Source organism: Saccharomyces eubayanus, chromosome XII (assembly GCF_001298625.1).
Source record: "Saccharomyces eubayanus strain FM1318 chromosome XII, whole genome shotgun sequence".
Classification (NCBI taxonomy): domain Eukaryota; kingdom Fungi; phylum Ascomycota; class Saccharomycetes; order Saccharomycetales; family Saccharomycetaceae; genus Saccharomyces; species Saccharomyces eubayanus.
The window spans coordinates 956,181-974,813 of NC_030971.1; the positions used below are offsets into that span (position 1 = coordinate 956,181).

The 18,633-nt window shown below is 39.4% G+C and overlaps 6 protein-coding genes across 6 annotated transcripts; 3 read left to right on the forward strand and 3 right to left on the reverse strand.

Moving 5' to 3' along the window:
* Nucleotides 1-640: 640 nt before the first annotated feature.
* Nucleotides 641-7,354, forward strand: SEN1 (DNA/RNA helicase SEN1; the record flags this gene model as incomplete). Its single annotated transcript, XM_018366974.1, has 1 exon — nt 641-7,354. The coding sequence occupies one exon, from the start codon at nt 641-643 to the stop codon at nt 7,352-7,354; it is 6,714 nt and encodes a 2,237-aa protein (XP_018220813.1).
* Nucleotides 7,355-7,555: 201 nt separating this feature from the next.
* On the reverse strand, nt 7,556-8,920 carry ATG23 (Atg23p; the record flags this gene model as incomplete). Its single annotated transcript, XM_018366975.1, has 1 exon — nt 7,556-8,920. One exon carries the CDS (start codon nt 8,918-8,920, stop codon nt 7,556-7,558), a length of 1,365 nt encoding a protein of 454 aa, XP_018220814.1.
* Nucleotides 8,921-9,758: 838 nt separating this feature from the next.
* On the forward strand, nt 9,759-11,330 carry IMD3 (IMP dehydrogenase IMD3; the record flags this gene model as incomplete). Its single annotated transcript, XM_018366976.1, has 1 exon — nt 9,759-11,330. The coding sequence occupies one exon, from the start codon at nt 9,759-9,761 to the stop codon at nt 11,328-11,330; it is 1,572 nt and encodes a 523-aa protein (XP_018220815.1).
* A 281-nt stretch (nt 11,331-11,611) lies between these two features.
* On the reverse strand, nt 11,612-13,264 carry CNA1 (calcineurin catalytic subunit A; the record flags this gene model as incomplete). The annotated part of the gene is made up of 1 exon (XM_018366977.1): nt 11,612-13,264. The coding sequence occupies one exon, from the start codon at nt 13,262-13,264 to the stop codon at nt 11,612-11,614; it is 1,653 nt and encodes a 550-aa protein (XP_018220816.1).
* Nucleotides 13,265-13,608: 344 nt separating this feature from the next.
* TSR2 (Tsr2p) lies at nt 13,609-14,226 on the forward strand (the record flags this gene model as incomplete). Its single annotated transcript, XM_018366978.1, has 1 exon — nt 13,609-14,226. The coding sequence occupies one exon, from the start codon at nt 13,609-13,611 to the stop codon at nt 14,224-14,226; it is 618 nt and encodes a 205-aa protein (XP_018220817.1).
* Nucleotides 14,227-14,669: 443 nt separating this feature from the next.
* ECM30 (Ecm30p) lies at nt 14,670-18,560 on the reverse strand (the record flags this gene model as incomplete). The annotated part of the gene is made up of 1 exon (XM_018366979.1): nt 14,670-18,560. The coding sequence occupies one exon, from the start codon at nt 18,558-18,560 to the stop codon at nt 14,670-14,672; it is 3,891 nt and encodes a 1,296-aa protein (XP_018220818.1).
* Between the last annotated feature and the right edge of the window lie 73 nt (nt 18,561-18,633).

Consider the following 18,633-nt stretch of genomic DNA (forward strand, 5'->3'; position numbering starts at 1 on the left):
TTTGTTTATAAAATATACGCAAGATGGTGATGTTGATAAACTATCACAGCAAGTGAACCTTCTGCTCAATAACAAAATAAATAAATAAAATAAAGTGTCTTTGAGGGTGATTGAATGTTATAGATACATTGAGGAAGTGCCATTGTCCAATGCATATTAAGTTCTTGCAATATAAAGTAACAAGCCATAGCCTTTATTAAACGCGTCAACAATATTAGGTAACCCTGAATTAAATTTTTTTTATTTGTATTTTTTTTTTGCTTCGCATTTTTAGTATCTTGGAAAAATACCTAGAAGTCAGAAGTTGATGAGATCAGAATTTACAGCGAAAGGTAGTTGATTGAGTCGTTGTTTGAAAAGTTAAATTTTCATAACTACATTCCCGTTATTATAAAGTCTCCAGCATTGCTTCCCTCTCAAGCGTAGGTCATCTTTCCTGCATATAAAGTTACTGGAAAGATTTAGACGAAGCTCTATCGAAACGAATAACCAATCATTGATTTTTGATAGGAAAGAAGCTTTACGCCGTTTTATCTTATTTTTCATCCCTACTAAATTTCTACTTTGTCACTATTTTTCTCTTTCATCTCTGTATGTCATCTATCTCTATATATATAAAAAGCGCATCTGTTAATTTTAAATGAGTTCCATAAATCCTGATAATGATAACAAGGATGTTGCGTCTAACACCAATGTACAGCTAGCTAGTGTCTATACTAAGGCACAGTCTTATATTCCTCAGATTGAACAGGTTTACCAAGGTACAAATCCAAATATTCAAGAGGCAAAATTATTAGGGGAACTGTTACAAGTTTTAGCAGAAGTTCCCAAAGGTACCCATTTATTTTGCGATCCCATTCTAGAGCCAATATCCATTTTCTCCTTGACTATCTTCTCATTTAATGAAGAAGCTACCGCCACATGGCTGAAAAATCATTTCGATCCAATTCTCTCCGTCTGTGACAAATGTATATTGAATTTTGCAAGAGGTAAGTGTAAAATGCTTCAACATTTTGCTATTCAGAGACATGTTCCGCATGAGCACGTCGCTAAATTCAATGATATAGTTTGCCAATGGAGAGTAGAGGCAGTGTTTCCTATTCTAAGGAATATTTCGGTCAACGATAATACAGGTATCAATATTACGAAGGAAATCGAAATTGCGATGTATGAATGTCTTTGCAACCCACATATGTTGAGGCTTAACAAGGACCTCAAAGCCACCTTTGAGGCTATTTTCAAATTTTTCTACAATACAAAGCATCGGTTGCTGGACGTTACAAACCCTTCAAGTATAAAAACATTTATATCAGGTGTCATATATTGTTGGTGCGAAGGCTCGAAAGAGGAAAACGAGTGGTCACAAGCCTTTTTAATGGATTTGTACTCAAGAGACTTCCATATAAACGTGTCTAGTTTGACACCGGACATTATCGAGGAAGTTTATATTCATATCTTATTCTTACAAAATCCAGCAAACTGGACAGAGGTCGTTGTTTCCCAATTTTGGTCAAGATTATTACCAGTCTTCAATTTATTTGACAAAGACGTCTTTGTAGAGTATTTCCAAGTCCCAAAGAATGCGGAATCGTTGAAAAAATCATTCAAGTTCCCATTAGAGCCAATTTATAAGATGTGGTACAATCATTTGAGCAAATCTTATCACGACAAGCCTTTGGACTTTCTATTGAGAGCACTAACGATGTTCTTAAATAAATTTGGGCCCGAATTTTGGTCTAAAATTGAGCCCTTCACTTTCCACAGCATTTTGGATATAATATTCAACAGAGATTCATTCCCGGTCAAATTAGTTAGGATCCAAGATAATCCAATAGTCGAACACCAAACAGAAATCTACTTTCAACTCACTGGCTCAGTGACTGATTTGCTTTCTTGGACCCTGCCATTTTATCATGCATTAACTCCGTCCAAACGGATCCAAATGGTTAGAAAAGTCTCAATGGCATTTTTACGAGTTATCGCAAATTATCCGTCCTTAAAATCCATTCCCAAGGCATGTTTAATGAATTCATCGACTGCCTTGCTGAGAGCGGTACTTGCTATTAAAGAGAATGAAAGAGCAATGCTTTATAAAAACGATGAATTTGAGACAGTGCTATTGACTAAGACAGATTCCAGAGCATTGCTTAACAATCCCTTGATTCAGGATATAATAATAAGATCTGCTTCAAATCCTAATGAGTTTTACCCAGGGCTGGGGCCTGCGTCTGCATCAGTGGCCACTTCCACAATGATGGTGTTGGCTGAATGTATTGATTTTGATATACTGTTATTATGCCATCGAACGTTCAAGCTTTATTCAGGAAAAACAATCAGTGAAATTCCAATTTCGACTAACGTTTTAGAAAACGTTACAAATAAAATTGACCTGAGATCATTTCATGACGGTCCATTATTGGCAAAACAACTGTTAATTTCTTTGAAGAATATCAACGGTCTTCTAATAGTACCAGCGAACACCCCCGTAGCCAAAGCACACAACGCGTTGAATCAAAAGTTTCTCCTTTTATCAACAAGGTTAATTGAAAAATTTGCGGATATCTTGCCTGATCAATTGTCAAAGATTCTTTCTGATAAAGATGCTTCACAGGGGTTCTGGTCCTGTATATTTTCCTCTGATAGGCACCTGTATCAAGCGGCTACAAATATATTATACAATACTTTTGATGTTGAAGGTAGATTAGAAGGGATTCTAGCAATCTTGAATAATAATTTGACTGTTAATTTGGGGAATATAAACGTGATGTTACAAAGGTTGATCAATTGTGAATTTTATGAGCCTTGTCCACGTGCTGTTCGCGTGCTGATGGATGTGGTGAGTGCTTTCGTTGACCCAATTTCTGGTGTATTTGCTAATTATCAAACGTTGAAACGCGAAAGCACTGAAGGAGAATTTTTGAGGTTTTGGGAACTATGCTGGTCATTTTTGGATACAATTTATAAGTTCACTCTAAAATGGGCTTCTAAATATGACTATTCTGAACTGGAAAATTTTACAAAGGATACATTAGACTTGAGTCGCTCACTGGTGGACTCTTTTAGAGAATTTTCAGATATTCTTCAGGGTCAAGACAAAAATTTATTACTCAACGTCCTGGAAACCTTCAAAAATATGTTATATTGGCTAAGGCTAAGTGACGAAGTACTTTTGGAATCTTGTGTCAGGTTAATTATAAGCACGTCGGATTTAGCGCGTGAAAAGCATGTAAAGGTTGAAGATTCATTAGTAGAGATGATGGCTAAATATGCCTCAAAAGCAAAAAAATTCTCGAATAAATTGACGGAACAACAAGCAACTGAGATTCTGCAAAAAGCGAAAATATTCAATAAAGCGCTTACCGAACAAGTTGCTACAGAAGCTGAAAGCTACAGAAAGGAAAAGGAGCTTTCGAGGCTGGGAAAAGTGATAGACCTCACGGATTCGGCGTCAGCATCTCCATCCTTACCACCTTCTTCGCCTTCAGTTGTTTCTGGCTCTTCTGCAGAATCAAGAGCTGACTATTTGCAAAGAAAGGCTCTATCTTCTTCAATCACTGGAAGACCTAGGGTTGCTCAACCCAAAATAACGTCTTTTGGCACGTTTCAGCCATCGACTAATGTCAATTTGCAGCGTACGAAACCAGTCAAGCCTCTATCAAAAATGGAATTGGCAAGAATGCAATTATTAAATAACAGGGTTATTCATCCGCCTAGTGCACCGGCTTTCCATACCAAGAGCAGAGGTTTGAGTAGTAAAAATGACAGTAGTAGTGAGGAAAGTGACAACGATATAGAAAGCGCTCGAGAGCTTTTTGCTGTTGCCAAGGCAAAGGGTAAGGGAATACAAACTGTTGATATAAATGGAAAAGTGGTGAAGAAGCAAAGTGCGGCAGAATTAGCCAAACAAGAACTTGAGTATATGAGAAAGAGATTAAATGTTGATATGAATCCCTTGTATGAGACTATATTACAGTGGGATTATACTAGAAATAGTGAATACCCAGATGATGAGCCTATAGAGAATTATTTTGACGTAAAGGATTCTTTCAATTCTCCGGTGGATTACCAAAGGACTATGAGGCCTTTATTGCTTTTAGAATCTTGGCAAGGTCTATGTTCTTCACGTGATAGAGAGGATTATAAACCTTTCAGTATTATCGTAGGAAATCGGACAGCCGTTTCTGATTTCTATGATGTCTATGCCTCTGTAACCAAACAGGTTTTACAAGATTGCGGTATATCTGAGTCCGATTTAATTGTAATGGCGTTCTTGACCGATTTTAGACAAGGAAAAAGGCTAACTAGTGAAGATTTTAAAAGAGCACAAAACACATGTTTAGCAAAGGTTAGAACACTGAAGAACACCAAAGGTGGAAACGTTGATGTCACATTGAGGATTCATAGAAATCACTCCTTCAGTAAATTTTTAACATTAAGGTCAGAGATACATTGTGTCAAGGTTATGCAAATGACAACTGTTGAAAGAGAGTATTCAACACTAGAGGGACTGGAATATTACAACTTGGTCGGCCAAATTCTACATGCTAAACCGTCACCTCCTGTAAACGTTGGTACAGACGAAATTGAGATGGTTAAGAAAAGCTATAAGCTTAACACATCACAAGCCGGCGCTATTGTTAACTCGGTATCGAAGGAAGGTTTTTCTTTAATTCAAGGTCCGCCAGGTACCGGTAAAACAAAGACTATATTGGGTATTATTGGCTATTTCCTATCCACAAAGAATGCGCCACCTTCAAATGTTATCAAGACACCGATAGAAAACCACTCATCGAGCACTGAGCAACTCCTAAAAAAGCAGAAAATTCTAATTTGTGCACCTAGTAATGCAGCTGTAGATGAAATCTGCCTTAGATTGAAAGGCGGTGTATATGATAAGCAGGGCCATCAATTCAAACCTCAATTGGTACGTGTAGGGAGGTCTGACGTTGTGAACGTTGCAATCAAGGATTTGACTTTGGAAGAACTTGTGGATAAAAGGATAGGTGAAAGGAACTATGAGATCACAAGCGATCCGGACTTAGAACGCAAATTCAATAACGCAGTCTCGAAAAGAAGGGAATTGAGAGATAAATTAAATTCTGAAAGTGGTAATCCAGAAAGTCCAATGTCYACTGAGGACATCAGCAAATTACAACTTAAGATTAGAGAATTGAGTAAGATTATTAATGAACTTGGTCGTGACAGAGACGAAATGCGTGAGAAAAATTCAGTTAATTATAGGAATAGAGGACTCGATAGAAGAAATGCGCAAGCCCATATTTTGGCTGTTAGTGACATCATATGTTCTACATTATCTGGTTCGGCCCACGACGTTCTTGCCACCTTGGGTATTACCTTTGACACGGTCATTATAGATGAAGCGTGTCAATGTACTGAGCTTTCTGCTATCATCCCCCTAAGATATGGAGGGAAACGTTGTATTATGGTTGGTGATCCAAACCAGTTACCACCAACTGTTCTTTCAGGTGCTGCAAGTAACCTCAAATATAACCAATCCCTATTTGTTAGAATGGAGAAAAATAGCTCCCCATATTTATTGGATGTTCAATACCGTATGCATCCTTCCATTAGTAAGTTCCCCTCATCAGAGTTTTACCAGGGTCGGTTAAAAGACGGCCCTGGTATGGATGTTTTGAATAAGAGGCCTTGGCATGAGTGCAAGCCGTTAGCTCCATATAAGTTTTTTGATATTATTAGCGGGAGACAGGAGCAAAATTCTAAGACTATGTCTTATACTAATATGGAGGAAGTACGTGTTGCTATTGAGTTAATTGATTTTCTTTTCAGGAACTTTGATAATAAAATTGATTTTACGGGGAAAATTGGTATAATTTCACCTTATAGAGAACAGATGCAAAGAATGCGAAGAGAATTTGCTCGTTATTTTGGTGGCATGATCAACAAATCAATTGATTTCAATACCATTGACGGTTTTCAAGGTCAAGAAAAAGAAATCATTTTAATATCGTGTGTTCGTGCCGATGACACCAAATCTAGTGTTGGTTTTCTAAAGGATTTTCGTCGTATGAATGTCGCTTTAACCAGAGCCAAGACAAGCATTTGGGTTTTAGGACATCAAAAGTCTTTAACTAAAAGTAAGTTATGGAAGCATTTAATTGAAGACGCAAAACGTAGAAAATGTCTTGACTATGCTTGCTCCGGCTTTCTAGATCCTAGAAATAATAGAGCCCAAAGCCTTTTGAAGAAATATAGTGTTCCTGTACTATCGGAACAAGAAGACGATTACAAATTGCCTATGGAATATATAACCAAAGGAACTGCCGACGCGGAATCTAATAAAGAAGCAAAGAAGAGAAAGATTGTTGATGAAGGTGATGAAACAAAAAAAATTCTAAAGAAAAAGAAGAAGGACAAGGAGAAGAAGAAAGAAAAGAGCAAAGATAAGAAAAAGCTAAAGACTGATGAGAAAAAGAAAAAAGAAAAAAAGGGAGAACTGTCCAGTGCATCATCTGGTACCAAGAAAAAATCTTCTATTTTTGGTGGTGCAAGTGTAGCCAATATAGTAGTTTCTAAAGGTTCCCTTGACGTGAATGGCAGTACGAAGACGACAGCTGCAGTCGATAAAAAGAAAAAGAACAGGCATGTTTGTTTCTCAGATGATATTAGCATTATACCGAGAAGTGAGGAGCCTGAAGTAAAAGTAACCAGAAGTCTGTCTTCTGTACTAAAGGAAAAGAAAACAACTCTAAAAGAAACGAAACCGTCTTCGCCACCTCCAGTTAGTGGGAGTGACGGTGAAGATGATGAAGATGATTATACACCTTCCATTTCCAGTTCATTGATGAAAGTTGAAACGAAGAATAATAGTAACAGAATAACTCCTAATGAACAAGTTTTTAGTGCGAGTATATATGATGATCCGCAAACTATACAACCTAAACAGTCTCAGCCCTCTCCCACAGTTTCAAGACATGCAAATTCAAAGACATATGCAACGAGTAATTCACCAGGTATTTTAAGTGCCTCCGATTATGGCGAGCCTGACCAGACCGGATCGAACGCATCACATAGTTGGCAACCTCAGCATAGGGGTAACGAGAACCAATATCCAACAACACCTGTGGGATCTCATGGATCTCTTGGGTCATTGTCTGCACATCCGCAAGTGAGTTTCCCTACTGGTCCAGAAAACGCATGTAGTATAGATTCTTATCCGCAACCTCAGCCTCAACCTCAACATCAACCTCAACATCAACCTCAACCTCCAACCTTAATGGTTCCTGGTAGTGTGCCTGCAGGTGTACGCAACAGTTCTAGGCGAAACACATCATCTAGCCCTTTCATTCCCAAAAAAAGGAAACCTAGATCATAAATCATTTACGATTCATGAGAGAAATTTGATAGGAGTTCTACTTACATATATAGATATCAGATGTAGCAACGGTATTATTTTTCTTATTTTAATGGCAAATGCATATTTTTCTGATCAGAAAATAAGCATTGAAATATCACATGAATATATAATTTATCATTTAGATTATCATCATTAGCTACTTCGGCTGCTTCGGTTTGTTTAGTCAACTTTCTTTGATATGGCGCCGTTTTTATTAGTGTTGATTATACTCTCAGATATCCCAATTTTTGGGGGCGATTTGCTTGCCACTAAGAATGGGGGATGTGTTGGCTGCCTTAGACTTGAATTTTCCTTTGGGTCTTTGCTGTGTTTTCGTATGTCAATAGGTCGAGAAGGTGTTGCATTGCTATTGCCCTGAGGGGCCGAAGTACCTTGGGTGTTCAGCTCCTCACAAGCTTTGAAGAGTACGTCTCTTTCGTTGGATATTAAAGTTGTCGTGAGTTTTTCATTGGATGAATCGAGAAGGTCATTGAGGTATTGTATCGTGGATTTGATCATACCAGTCATACCACTGGGCGATAACTTAGAACCTGCGCTACTCCGGAGCTTAGTTATCAGTTCGTTCTCCAAATCCGCCACTTTTCTTTGAGAATCGAGCCATAAATCACGTTGTGCTACCAACGCGGAAGACTCGTTTTTGTTTTTGGTTAATTGGTCTTGCAAATCATCAATTTTCAATTCGATGAGGTCTTTCATATGAACAAAATTCTTTTTGTTAATAGTCACCCTTTCATTGTAATTCTCATCAGTGTCTGACAATCTCAGGTTGAACAACCTCTCTGATAGTGATTTTTCCTGCGTTAAAGGTGACTCGAACCCTATCTTCTTCATTAGTTGAACCTTCGACTCTTCGATCTTGGATAAATGGAAATCGATATTGCCGATTTCAGAGCGTATTCGTCCAGATTGACTTTTCAGCTCCTGCTCGATGAACTTGTCATCCTTTTTGAAGTCTCTTAATAAGTTTTCTAGTTTTGTTATTTCCGATTTGGCTTGCCTATGAGATAACTGCAGCAGTTTGTAATTGCATAGCATTTGACCTGCGGAAGAGTCCGTGTTCTGTGTGTCTTCGATCTTGTCATTCAGATCAGCCGTAGACGATAAGGTTGTATTTTCTGCCCCCACTGACTCGATATATTTGTTTAGTGACGTCCTGTAATGCGAGGAAATGGAGATGATGGCGTTCTTGTCGATAACATAGTCTACGTGAGCGGTATCTACTTCTTGCTCGATATGCCACGATTCCCGTTCTTTCCAAAGAAGACGCTCTCTCTTGTTCAAGTCTAGTAGGTCTTGCTTGTCGTGGAGCAATGAAGCAATCTCCCTCTTCAAGAGACCATCATGGGATACTAAGAGATCGTTGACTCTGCATAAATCATTAAGGCAAATGGTGATGTCTTTCCGGATGTTTGTAACTTGGGAAGCAGAGTCTACGTCAGACAACGCTTTCTCATGCAGCCCGACCAGACTGGCCAAGTACTGTGAAATTTCTTCCTTCTTTTCTAACACCTGATTTAATTCCATCTCAAGTTCTCCCCCTCGTTACCTCTTTGAACACTCTCGATGGGAATGTATAAGAAAAAACAGTAAAAACCGTCAATATGCACACCTTACTGTCCACCCTGTGATTGCCTAGCAATTTTCTAATCGCCCCAAGATTGCTTCTTCTTTTCAGTGGTTCTTGTATGAGATCTACTGTATAAAAAGACTATTACTTTTGTTAATTACAAACCTAAACGCCAAAACGCACGCCCTTAAATTTTGACAGGGAAACATACCCATCCCCACGGGCCCTGCTAGGGTCTCAAACATCCCGCAAGAACGCACAAGCAGACCCGGAAAGACTACGACTCTTTACACACTAGTACACTTACTGCCTACTCTTGCGTCAATCAAGCGGGCTTCCCTTAAAGTCATAATCGCCTTTTCGAATACCACGGTGCTTTTAACTCTGGTTAATTACATAAGTATTGGCCTTCAAAGCCGTACACGTTTCTTTTTCCGAAAATTGAAAAATTTTTCACTTTGTGAAAAAATTGAAAAGAAATGTATAAATAGTTGAATAGTTTGCCCTTTTGAAATAAGGTGAGATGTTTAGCCGGTAGATAACCTTGTTTCTTCAGTTCAGGTTCGTGGGCTTGTGCATTTTCACCTAGTATACTGGGAGCTTTCTTTTCTAGATTCTATTTCTTTTTCTTCGTAATCTTTTATATAGGTAAATTAAAAGAGACTTTCTAACTCACATACGCACGTCATCTCATCCCGTCTCATTCTTATTCTAGCGAAAGAAAGAGTCAACTACAGGTTAAGATCAGTATCAATACATCAGTGCAACGAATAACTCCGAATTCACGTAAAAACAATGGCTGCTGTTAGAGATTACAAGACTGCCTTGGAATTCGCCAAGAGCTTACCAAGATTAGATGGTTTGTCTGTCCAGGAATTGATGGACTCCCAGATTAGAGGTGGGTTGACCTACAACGATTTCTTGGTCTTACCAGGTTTAGTCAATTTCCCATCCTCTGAGGTTACCTTGCAAACCAAGTTAACCAAGAGAATCACATTGAACACTCCTTTTGTTTCCTCTCCTATGGACACTGTTACAGAGTCTGAAATGGCCATCTTTATGGCTCTATTGGGTGGTATCGGTTTCATTCACCATAACTGTACTCCCGAGGACCAAGCTGACATGGTTAGAAGAGTTAAGAACTACGAAAATGGGTTCATTAACAACCCTATAGTAATTTCCCCAACCACCACAGTTGGCAAAGCCAAGGCTATGAAGGAGGAATTCGGGTTTTCTGGATTCCCTGTCACAGAAGATGGTAAAAGAAACGGTAAGTTGATGGGTATCATCACTTCTCGTGATTTCCAATTCATTGAAGACAACTCTCTGCTTGTTCAAGATGTTATGACTAAGGACCCTGTTACCGGCGCTCAAGGTATTACGTTATCTCAAGGTAATGAAATTTTGAAGAACATCAAAAAGGGTAAGCTATTGATCGTTGACGACAAGGGTCATTTAGTTTCCATGCTTTCCAGAACAGATTTGATGAAGAACCAAAATTACCCATTAGCTTCCAAGTCTGCCACCACAAAGCAATTGCTATGTGGTGCTGCTATTGGTACCATCGAAGCTGACAAGGAAAGATTGACTTTATTAGTCGAAGCTGGCTTAGATGTTGTTATCTTGGACTCTTCTCAAGGTAACTCTATTTTCCAATTGAACATGATCAAATGGATCAAAGAAACTTTCCCAGATTTGGAAATCATTGCTGGTAATGTTGCGACCAGAGAACAAGCTGCCAACTTGATTGCTGCCGGTGCTGATGGTTTGAGAATTGGTATGGGTTCCGGTTCCATTTGTATTACTCAAGAAGTTATGGCTTGTGGTAGACCACAAGGTACAGCCGTTTACAATGTTTGTGAATTTGCTAACAAATTCGGCGTTCCATGTATGGCTGATGGTGGTGTTCAAAACATCGGTCACATCACCAAGGCTCTGGCTCTTGGATCTTCTACTGTTATGATGGGTGGTATGTTAGCCGGTACTACCGAATCACCAGGTGAATATTTCTACCAAGATGGTAAAAGATTGAAGGCTTATCGTGGTATGGGTTCCATTGATGCCATGCAAAAGACCGGTAATAAGGGTAATGCATCCACTTCTCGTTACTTTTCTGAATCAGACAGTGTGTTGGTTGCACAAGGTGTCTCTGGTGCTGTTGTTGACAAAGGTTCCATCAAGAAATTTATTCCATACTTGTTCAATGGTTTACAACATTCTTGTCAAGACATTGGCTCTAAATCTTTGACTTTATTGAAAGAAAACGTCCAAAAAGGTGAAGTTAGATTTGAATTTAGAACCGCTTCTGCTCAATTAGAAGGTGGTGTCAATAATTTACATTCTTACGAAAAACGTTTACATAACTAATGGGTAACTTAGATTCATTTACATAACAAAAACAAAAAATACTTATTTATATATCTGGCTTYTAGTTTAGTTCAAAAGAAGTGAGACTAAACCAAACAGAGGTTTCTATTTTCCAAGTCGGCTGTCATCAAAACGGCAGAATAATCCTCAACCGTTCGATATCGTCCTTTTGCAGCTTCTTTTCGCTAACTGCTCCACAGTTCACCAAGAAGTTGCACCGATATAAAATTCCAACCTTACATTTCATAAAAAAAAGGATAGCATAAAAATCATTATAGCAGTTATTTATCATCTGCTCTCTTTAATATTTCTTCATAGTGTTTAATCTTTTCGCGTTCAASTTCTGATAAAGAAGGTGGTAGTTTTTCATTGATAAGATCTTCCTTTCTAGCTTTTTGAAAGGTACTTAGTGTTTCATCAAGTCCTTCAGACCCACGAGCTAAAGCACCGCGGGGTAGAACACCAGCATTCATCGTCTTCAAATACTCAACTTTATCACTCTCTTCCCTTAGAACTGAAAACATCCTTGAAACTTTAGCGATGGCCAAGATCTTGTTTCTCAAAGCTTTTCTTCTAGTCTCGTCTTCTAATATCGCAGATGATGTCTTTTTGCTATCATCAGTGCAAGCATCCTTAGTGGTGTCTGTGATTATCTTTTCATTAGTTTCCGCAGCCTGTGGCTCTGATTCTGGGTCTAGTTCTTCATCACTACATATGTTTAATATTGATACTAGCATGCTAGTAACTTTCTCGCCGACAAATGGTAGTGACCAGGTGAAAACATCCATAAAATCTGGTAACCAGTAAGGGTGCGGAGACATGTGGAATTGTCTAATGTTCATGACGTTTTCTTCATACTTCAATACAGCGGCTTTGTTGTGATAGGTGTCCAAATAGTTCGGAGCACTAAACATGGTTATCAAGCTAGGGAAGCCGGTCACCTTGTTGTTTTTATACATCCTATATCCTGCATCTTGTGCTTCGTGTGCCCTGATAATAGATAATAGACCGTTTGCTTTCAAAAACTTGCAGGATGCCTTGAAGGTGAAAGCAAAGGAACAGCCTCTCAAACTATTAGGTACAAACTCATCTTCCCTCGGATCAAATTCACTGCCATCCCTTGCGTCATCATACTCTTCAATAGGATCGGCCCACAGTAAGTCACACATGAGACCGCGAGATGGAATTTCTCTGAATCTATTAACTCTATTGACATCCTCTACCGATTTCAACTCTGGAGAGATACCACCATGTACACAAAAATATTGGCCATTCATTAACGCTGCTAACGGCAAGGCATTAAATGATCTGCAGCACGCATCGTAAACGTCCATGTCGTATTTGTGTAGCATCTCATTTTTGAAAGTAAAATACGAGGTCAAATGCCTACATTCATGGTTACCTCTAAGCATCCAAAATCTTCCCAAGTTATTCAGTTTTAAGGAATACAAATAAATCAAACATTCGAAGGAAAATGCGCCTCTGTCGACGTAGTCCCCTAAGAATAAATAATCGATTTCGGCAGGATCACCACCTACTTCAAAGAGTTTCAATAAATCGTAGTATTGGCCATGGATATCACCACAAATTGTAATTGGGGCTTTCAGCTTCAGTAAATTGGGTTCTTTCCCTAATGCTTCAGTTGACATATTTAAAATCTTTATGGCTTGCTCTTTGGAAAGTCGACCTTCATGAAAGAAATGTTCTCTTAAAAAGGTATGATTGGGTAATCCAGTTTTGGAGTCGAATACTTCCTCATCACTTGGTATCCTCCCCCTTATAGCAGGGACAGAGGCTATGGGCCGCTCTCTTGTAGAAATGATCTTACCATTTTCCAGAGCGTATTTTGTTAGGTCTTTCTTTTCATTGACCTTTGCGTAAGAATCATTGGATTTGATGATTTTAATACGTGAAGAATTAAAGTCTTTTGACATTGATGTTGAAGGTAATTCTATGATAGCCTAATTAGTATTTGTAAAACGGAAAAGTTACCCCTGAAATGGAACTGATGATATAGCAAATTGTCAGAATTTAAATTGAGATAGCCTATGGTTACAGTGTTAATGGAGTATTATCCCTTTGTTTCTAATTATATGCTCATTTTTCAAAACTGAAAAATTCACGTTTCAGGTAGCGATGACATGAAAAATTTCATAGTGGATACAGACGAACAAGAAAATGGGAGAAATAGGCTGAATAATACTACAACAGAAAGTTACGTGGAGACAAACCTCTTTGATTTGTGGACTATTCTAACGGTAATTAATTTTAAGAAAACATGAGCACGCAATATATCGATGAAACAGCATTTGTACAAGCTGAAGAAGGTAGAAATAATTTAATGTTCCCTGATGAAAAGCAACAGGCTCGTTTTGAACTTGGCGTCTCCATGATGATTTACAGATGGGATGCTTTGGATGTTGCCGTTGAAAATAACTGGGGTGGCCCGGACTCTTCTGAGAAAAGGGATTGGATTACAGGTGTTGTAGTAGATCTTTTCAAGTCTGAAAAAGTAATTGACGTCGCTTCAATAGAAGAGACATTGCTGTATGCTATGGTTGATGAATTTGAAACCAACGTCGAAGATGACTCGGCTTTACCAATTGCCATGGAGATCATCAACATATACAATGACTGTTTTAATGTAAATTATAACAAAGTGGAGCAGTTATACTTAGAGTGGGAAGAGAAGCAAAAGACAAAGAAAGCAAAAAGAGTCATTCACGTTGAAGGCGATGATGATGATGACAATGACGATCAAGACGACGATGACGACGAAGATGAAGATGAAGAGATGGAAGAAGCTATGCCTGATTTGGTATCAACTAAACCGGAACCCGTTGTAGATGATGATGGTTTTGAACTGGTTCAACCAAAGGGAAGAAGAAGACATTAGTACTTATCAAACATGTATATTGAATCGATAGTGCGCTTTTTTTGTTTGGTGACAGTAGGGCAGCCAAGAAGATATCAAACTTCTAGCGGTAATCTTCGAAGGTGTGTAGTAAAGTAATAAAGTACATGTTTGGCATGGGCCTCTTAACGATGACCTTCCACATGGACACAAGATTGATTTATAAAGTTTTTACGTCATATTTCCCATCGTTCTTGGGGAGAGGAGATAAATTCGATGTTAGATATGAATGTTTTTTGTCATTATGCACTTTACGTATTAGACGAGCTAAACTTAAATTAAAACTGTTAAAACAATATTAATAAATACAAGAAGCAAAAGAGTACATTGAAAATCCTTGTGTATGTATATAAATAAAATATAGGGCAAAGAATTAGCTAACTAAATAGTTTCTTTTGGTTCTTTGTGGTTGCCTAATGTAACGTCTATCTGTACAACCCTCTAGAAGTATATCTCAACTGTGCATTATCATCAATTTCGTTATTATTGTAATTATCATTATCGCTGTTTGTGAACTTAAATTTCTTGAAAAAGGAAGACGTCATTTCCAGAAATGAAAACGATTCCTTTTTGAAGTCTCCAACCCTAAAGAGTCGGATATCAGTTCCAACCCAAATGTTACTCTCGATTATATTATTCACTACACCCGCGCTGATTTCTTCATCCAGCATATAACTATTTAAGTTATCAGCGGTGTTTGGTGTGCTCGAATTTGCATTTGCTTGACCACTGCTTGAATCATTGTTGTTACCGTTATTGCTATTGCCTCCCCATTTCCATTTGAAGAAGGAGAATCCACCATTGTTATTATTGTTGTTAATATTTTTATTATTGCTGCTATTGTTGTTATCGGTTTCAGAAACAGCATGTTGAGAATTATTTGGCCTGTTTCTTGTCACGGAACTGTTAGAAATAGTTCTCTCTAAAGCAATAGAGGACGAAGATGAAGATGATCTTAAATGATGGAAATGGTTTTGAGTTGTGTTTTGCAAGATATGATTGATTAAAGTGCCACTTCCGTTACTCTTTGTTCTATTCAAAGGAGTTGTTGGAGCTCCTACACCCGATCCAGCGCTGATTGTTCTCTCTAAGCTTACAGATGATTGGCCTCTCGATCTCCGTATGTACCCCAAACGATCGGTTGTTGGTCTTGAAATAGTATTATTATTGTCACTTTCGTCAATGTTTATGTCTAACAAAGATTCAAAGTGCCTTAACTCGGGTGATGGGCTTTCCTCATATTTGAATGACGTTTGCGTGAAAATGTTGGCCCACGTGATAATATGGAACCACACCAATAAATCGTCATTGATATGCATTGATAAAGGTTGAAAAGTCGTCATTCTTTGGATGTCGAGTGGTAGTTGGGGGCGAATTGTAGTCAATATGTCAGACTTCAAAGCTGACAATTTTGCTAAAGTTTCAAAATACTGCACCGATTTGATTCTTGGAATTTCAGGAATTTTCGATAAAACATGTTTGATTAATCGCGAAAAGTTTTGCAAATAAACCATACCAGACCAAACTTCGTCGAAATTTTCGTACTTGAAATTTTTACATTTGTGTGTAAACGTCAATTGAGTAGGCCATTGAGGTCTATGTGGCCAGTATTTTAGTTGATGTTGTAAGTTCAAATTGGAATCCGACCTATAATCAATGAAAGCGATGACTTCGTAGCTCTTATCATGGTTCGGGTGTGTTGAATGGTTAGATGTGCTCAACGTTTCATTGTTTAGCGAAGACGGATCGAAAAGCAAATAGGGTGCTGGAGATTCATTATCTTGACCTTGGTCTTCGTTTTGATTATGACCCTGACTGTCATTTTGGTTCTGTTGTTGTGACTGTTGCTGTTGGTTTGAAAATGAGTGTAGCTTAACTTGAGGTAGATCGGTAATCTCATCGAATTGGTAGAAATCCTTCCATTGGACTTTCCTATTGAAGCCCATTTCTTTCAAGTTCATGACATGCAAATTTGAATTCGGGTTCATGTTTAAAGCCTTGGAAATGGAATTTATGGAATCGTTAATCTGGTGACAGATCGATTGATGTCTTGACATAGCAAACAGCAAATTCTCTGCATCTTCGAAATACAAGTTCACGAAGATTGTGATTGACCTTAATAGTAGTGATAATAAATCCATTTTGAAACCTGGCGATATCATATATGGTATTTCCTTTGTCTTGAACAGAGGTGTTGCATAAGTGGTCAGATAAACTTTATTTGATGATTTGGAAAGAATGTAAAGTAAGGACATTGCAGCATTATAGGATAACTTTGATGAAGGTATGTGGCTGGATGTAGTGTTTGGTGATTGTGTGAATTTTTTCTTCGCTGATAAAAGGATCAAATCATTGTGCGAGTCGTCATTCTTGAGAGAACTGGTCAAAATCTCGTCATTGATGGGTAGTAGATTGTAGATCAACTCATAGAAAATCGGGTTTGGTTGCAAGTTGAACTTAATGTTTTCCAGAATCAAGTTCGATAATTGAATGATAGTGAAATCTCTGAATGTCAAGTTATTGATGTCCCCGTTGATGTTGGTGAGTTTATAAAAGTTTGGCAGACTGTTCGTGTAGTAATTCAGGTTAAAAGTTTGTAACATTTTGAAAAGAACAAGCTTTTTGGAAGTCAAAATCAATAGAAGATGGTTGAGCAATGGTAGCAGGATTTGAGAAATGCTATTTTCGTTCAATTCGGCTACAGAATGCTCGTCAATCGTATCACTGGATGGGCCATTTCCTGTGGAAGAATTTGAGTTTGTTGCGGATAAAGAGCACGAGAAGGAAGACGAAGACGAAAAATCGTAATACTTCAAGTAATAGATGGCGAATATGATGAATCGATTGGCAAACTTATCGGCGAAATAGTTTTGGAAGGATTTGTTGCAATCAATCAAACTTGTTGTGAGAAGGGTCATAGGAATGAGCAAGGGGTGGATGTTGGGTAGTTGGGTCCTTTTTTGCGGTTTGCTGCTATTAGCAGACGAGGAAGAATTCGGCGGTGAAGAATATGCAGACGATACGCCATCGTTGGAGGTGGCGGATGCGGCTCTCCTTCTGGTGGTGTCGACATGATTGGTCGTGCGGTTGTTGCTGAAATTGAAAATATTCGATTCTTGTTCTATTGCGAGATCAATGGGGTATTTGAAGATTTTGATGAAACTGGACAAAATCAATTTCAAATCGTACTCGCGCTGCAGTTGCGTGAGGAAGATGGTGACGATGTTGTTCTGGGCCTTATAAGACAGCGAGAGGTTCAAGACGTGCAGACACGACTGGACGAACTGGAAGTAAAGGGTCTGCCAGTTGTTTGCTGTGGCGTCGGAGTTGAAGAAGTTGGTTTTCAAGCTGTGGAAATCCTTGTTGTTGTTGAGAGCGAACCGCATAATGCAGTTGAGCAGTGAAGAAGTGAACTGAATGGTTTTGTCCTTGGGCAGTTGCGTGCACCAGTAGACCAGAAACATGTTGACGTCGTGCTTGCCCGTATGCGCGGCGGAGGCATACAAGTCCGAAGAGAACAGAGCTGCCAACAGGCGCAAAAGAAGCAGCCTGTTGGCGAAAGTGTGCCATTGCAAGTGCGTGCCCAGCAACGAGCGGTACTTGTTGGAGTTGGTCAGGATGCCGATTTCCCACAGTTGAGCCGCATGGGCGGTTGTGGCCGTGGTGAAGTCCGTCTGGAAAGCCAGTTTCAAAATCGCCAACAGCAGCTTTTCGCCCAGAAGGGTGTTTTGCAAGGGGAGGGGCTTTACGTCTGCCTCTGCCTCGTGCTGCGTGGCCCAGAACACGTCGCACTGGTCCTGCGTGCTGGACCTAGACCTGTCGTAGTAGATGGGCATGAGAATCGACAGCGTCTTGATGGCGTTGATGAGCCCGGACGTGTGCAGCCCTGAGCGGGTGGCGGCCGGGCAGTCCGCGGACAGCACGATGTACAGCGATAGAAACACGATGAGGTTGTTGAAGTTGGCCGGGTTCAGACTGGAGATGATGTGCAGGATTTTTTTGAAGTTGGAGTTGATGCGGAAGTCCTGGACGTCCATGGAGATGAAATCAAGGTAGAACTCGTTGAACACGGCGTCAACGTCGAGCGGGACGCCCGGTTTGCCGCTGAGCAGGGCGTCGAGGTCCGGACCGGGGTCCAGTCTGAAGATCGCCAGGTTCACGCTCAAGGGATCAGCAGCACTGGTGCTGGAGAGAGAAGGTGAGGGAGTCGGGGAGGGAGATAGCGAGACCGGGGCCGCGACTGCGTCGTCCGGTCGAACCAGGGCAATGCAATGGTTCAGCAGAATCGAACTTGATTTCGAGTCGGTGTTCCCCATTGTGCATACTCTTGGGGGTGCGGAGTGAGTGTTTGCTTGTTTGGCTCTGTGTGTGTTTGTGTGTGTGTGTGTG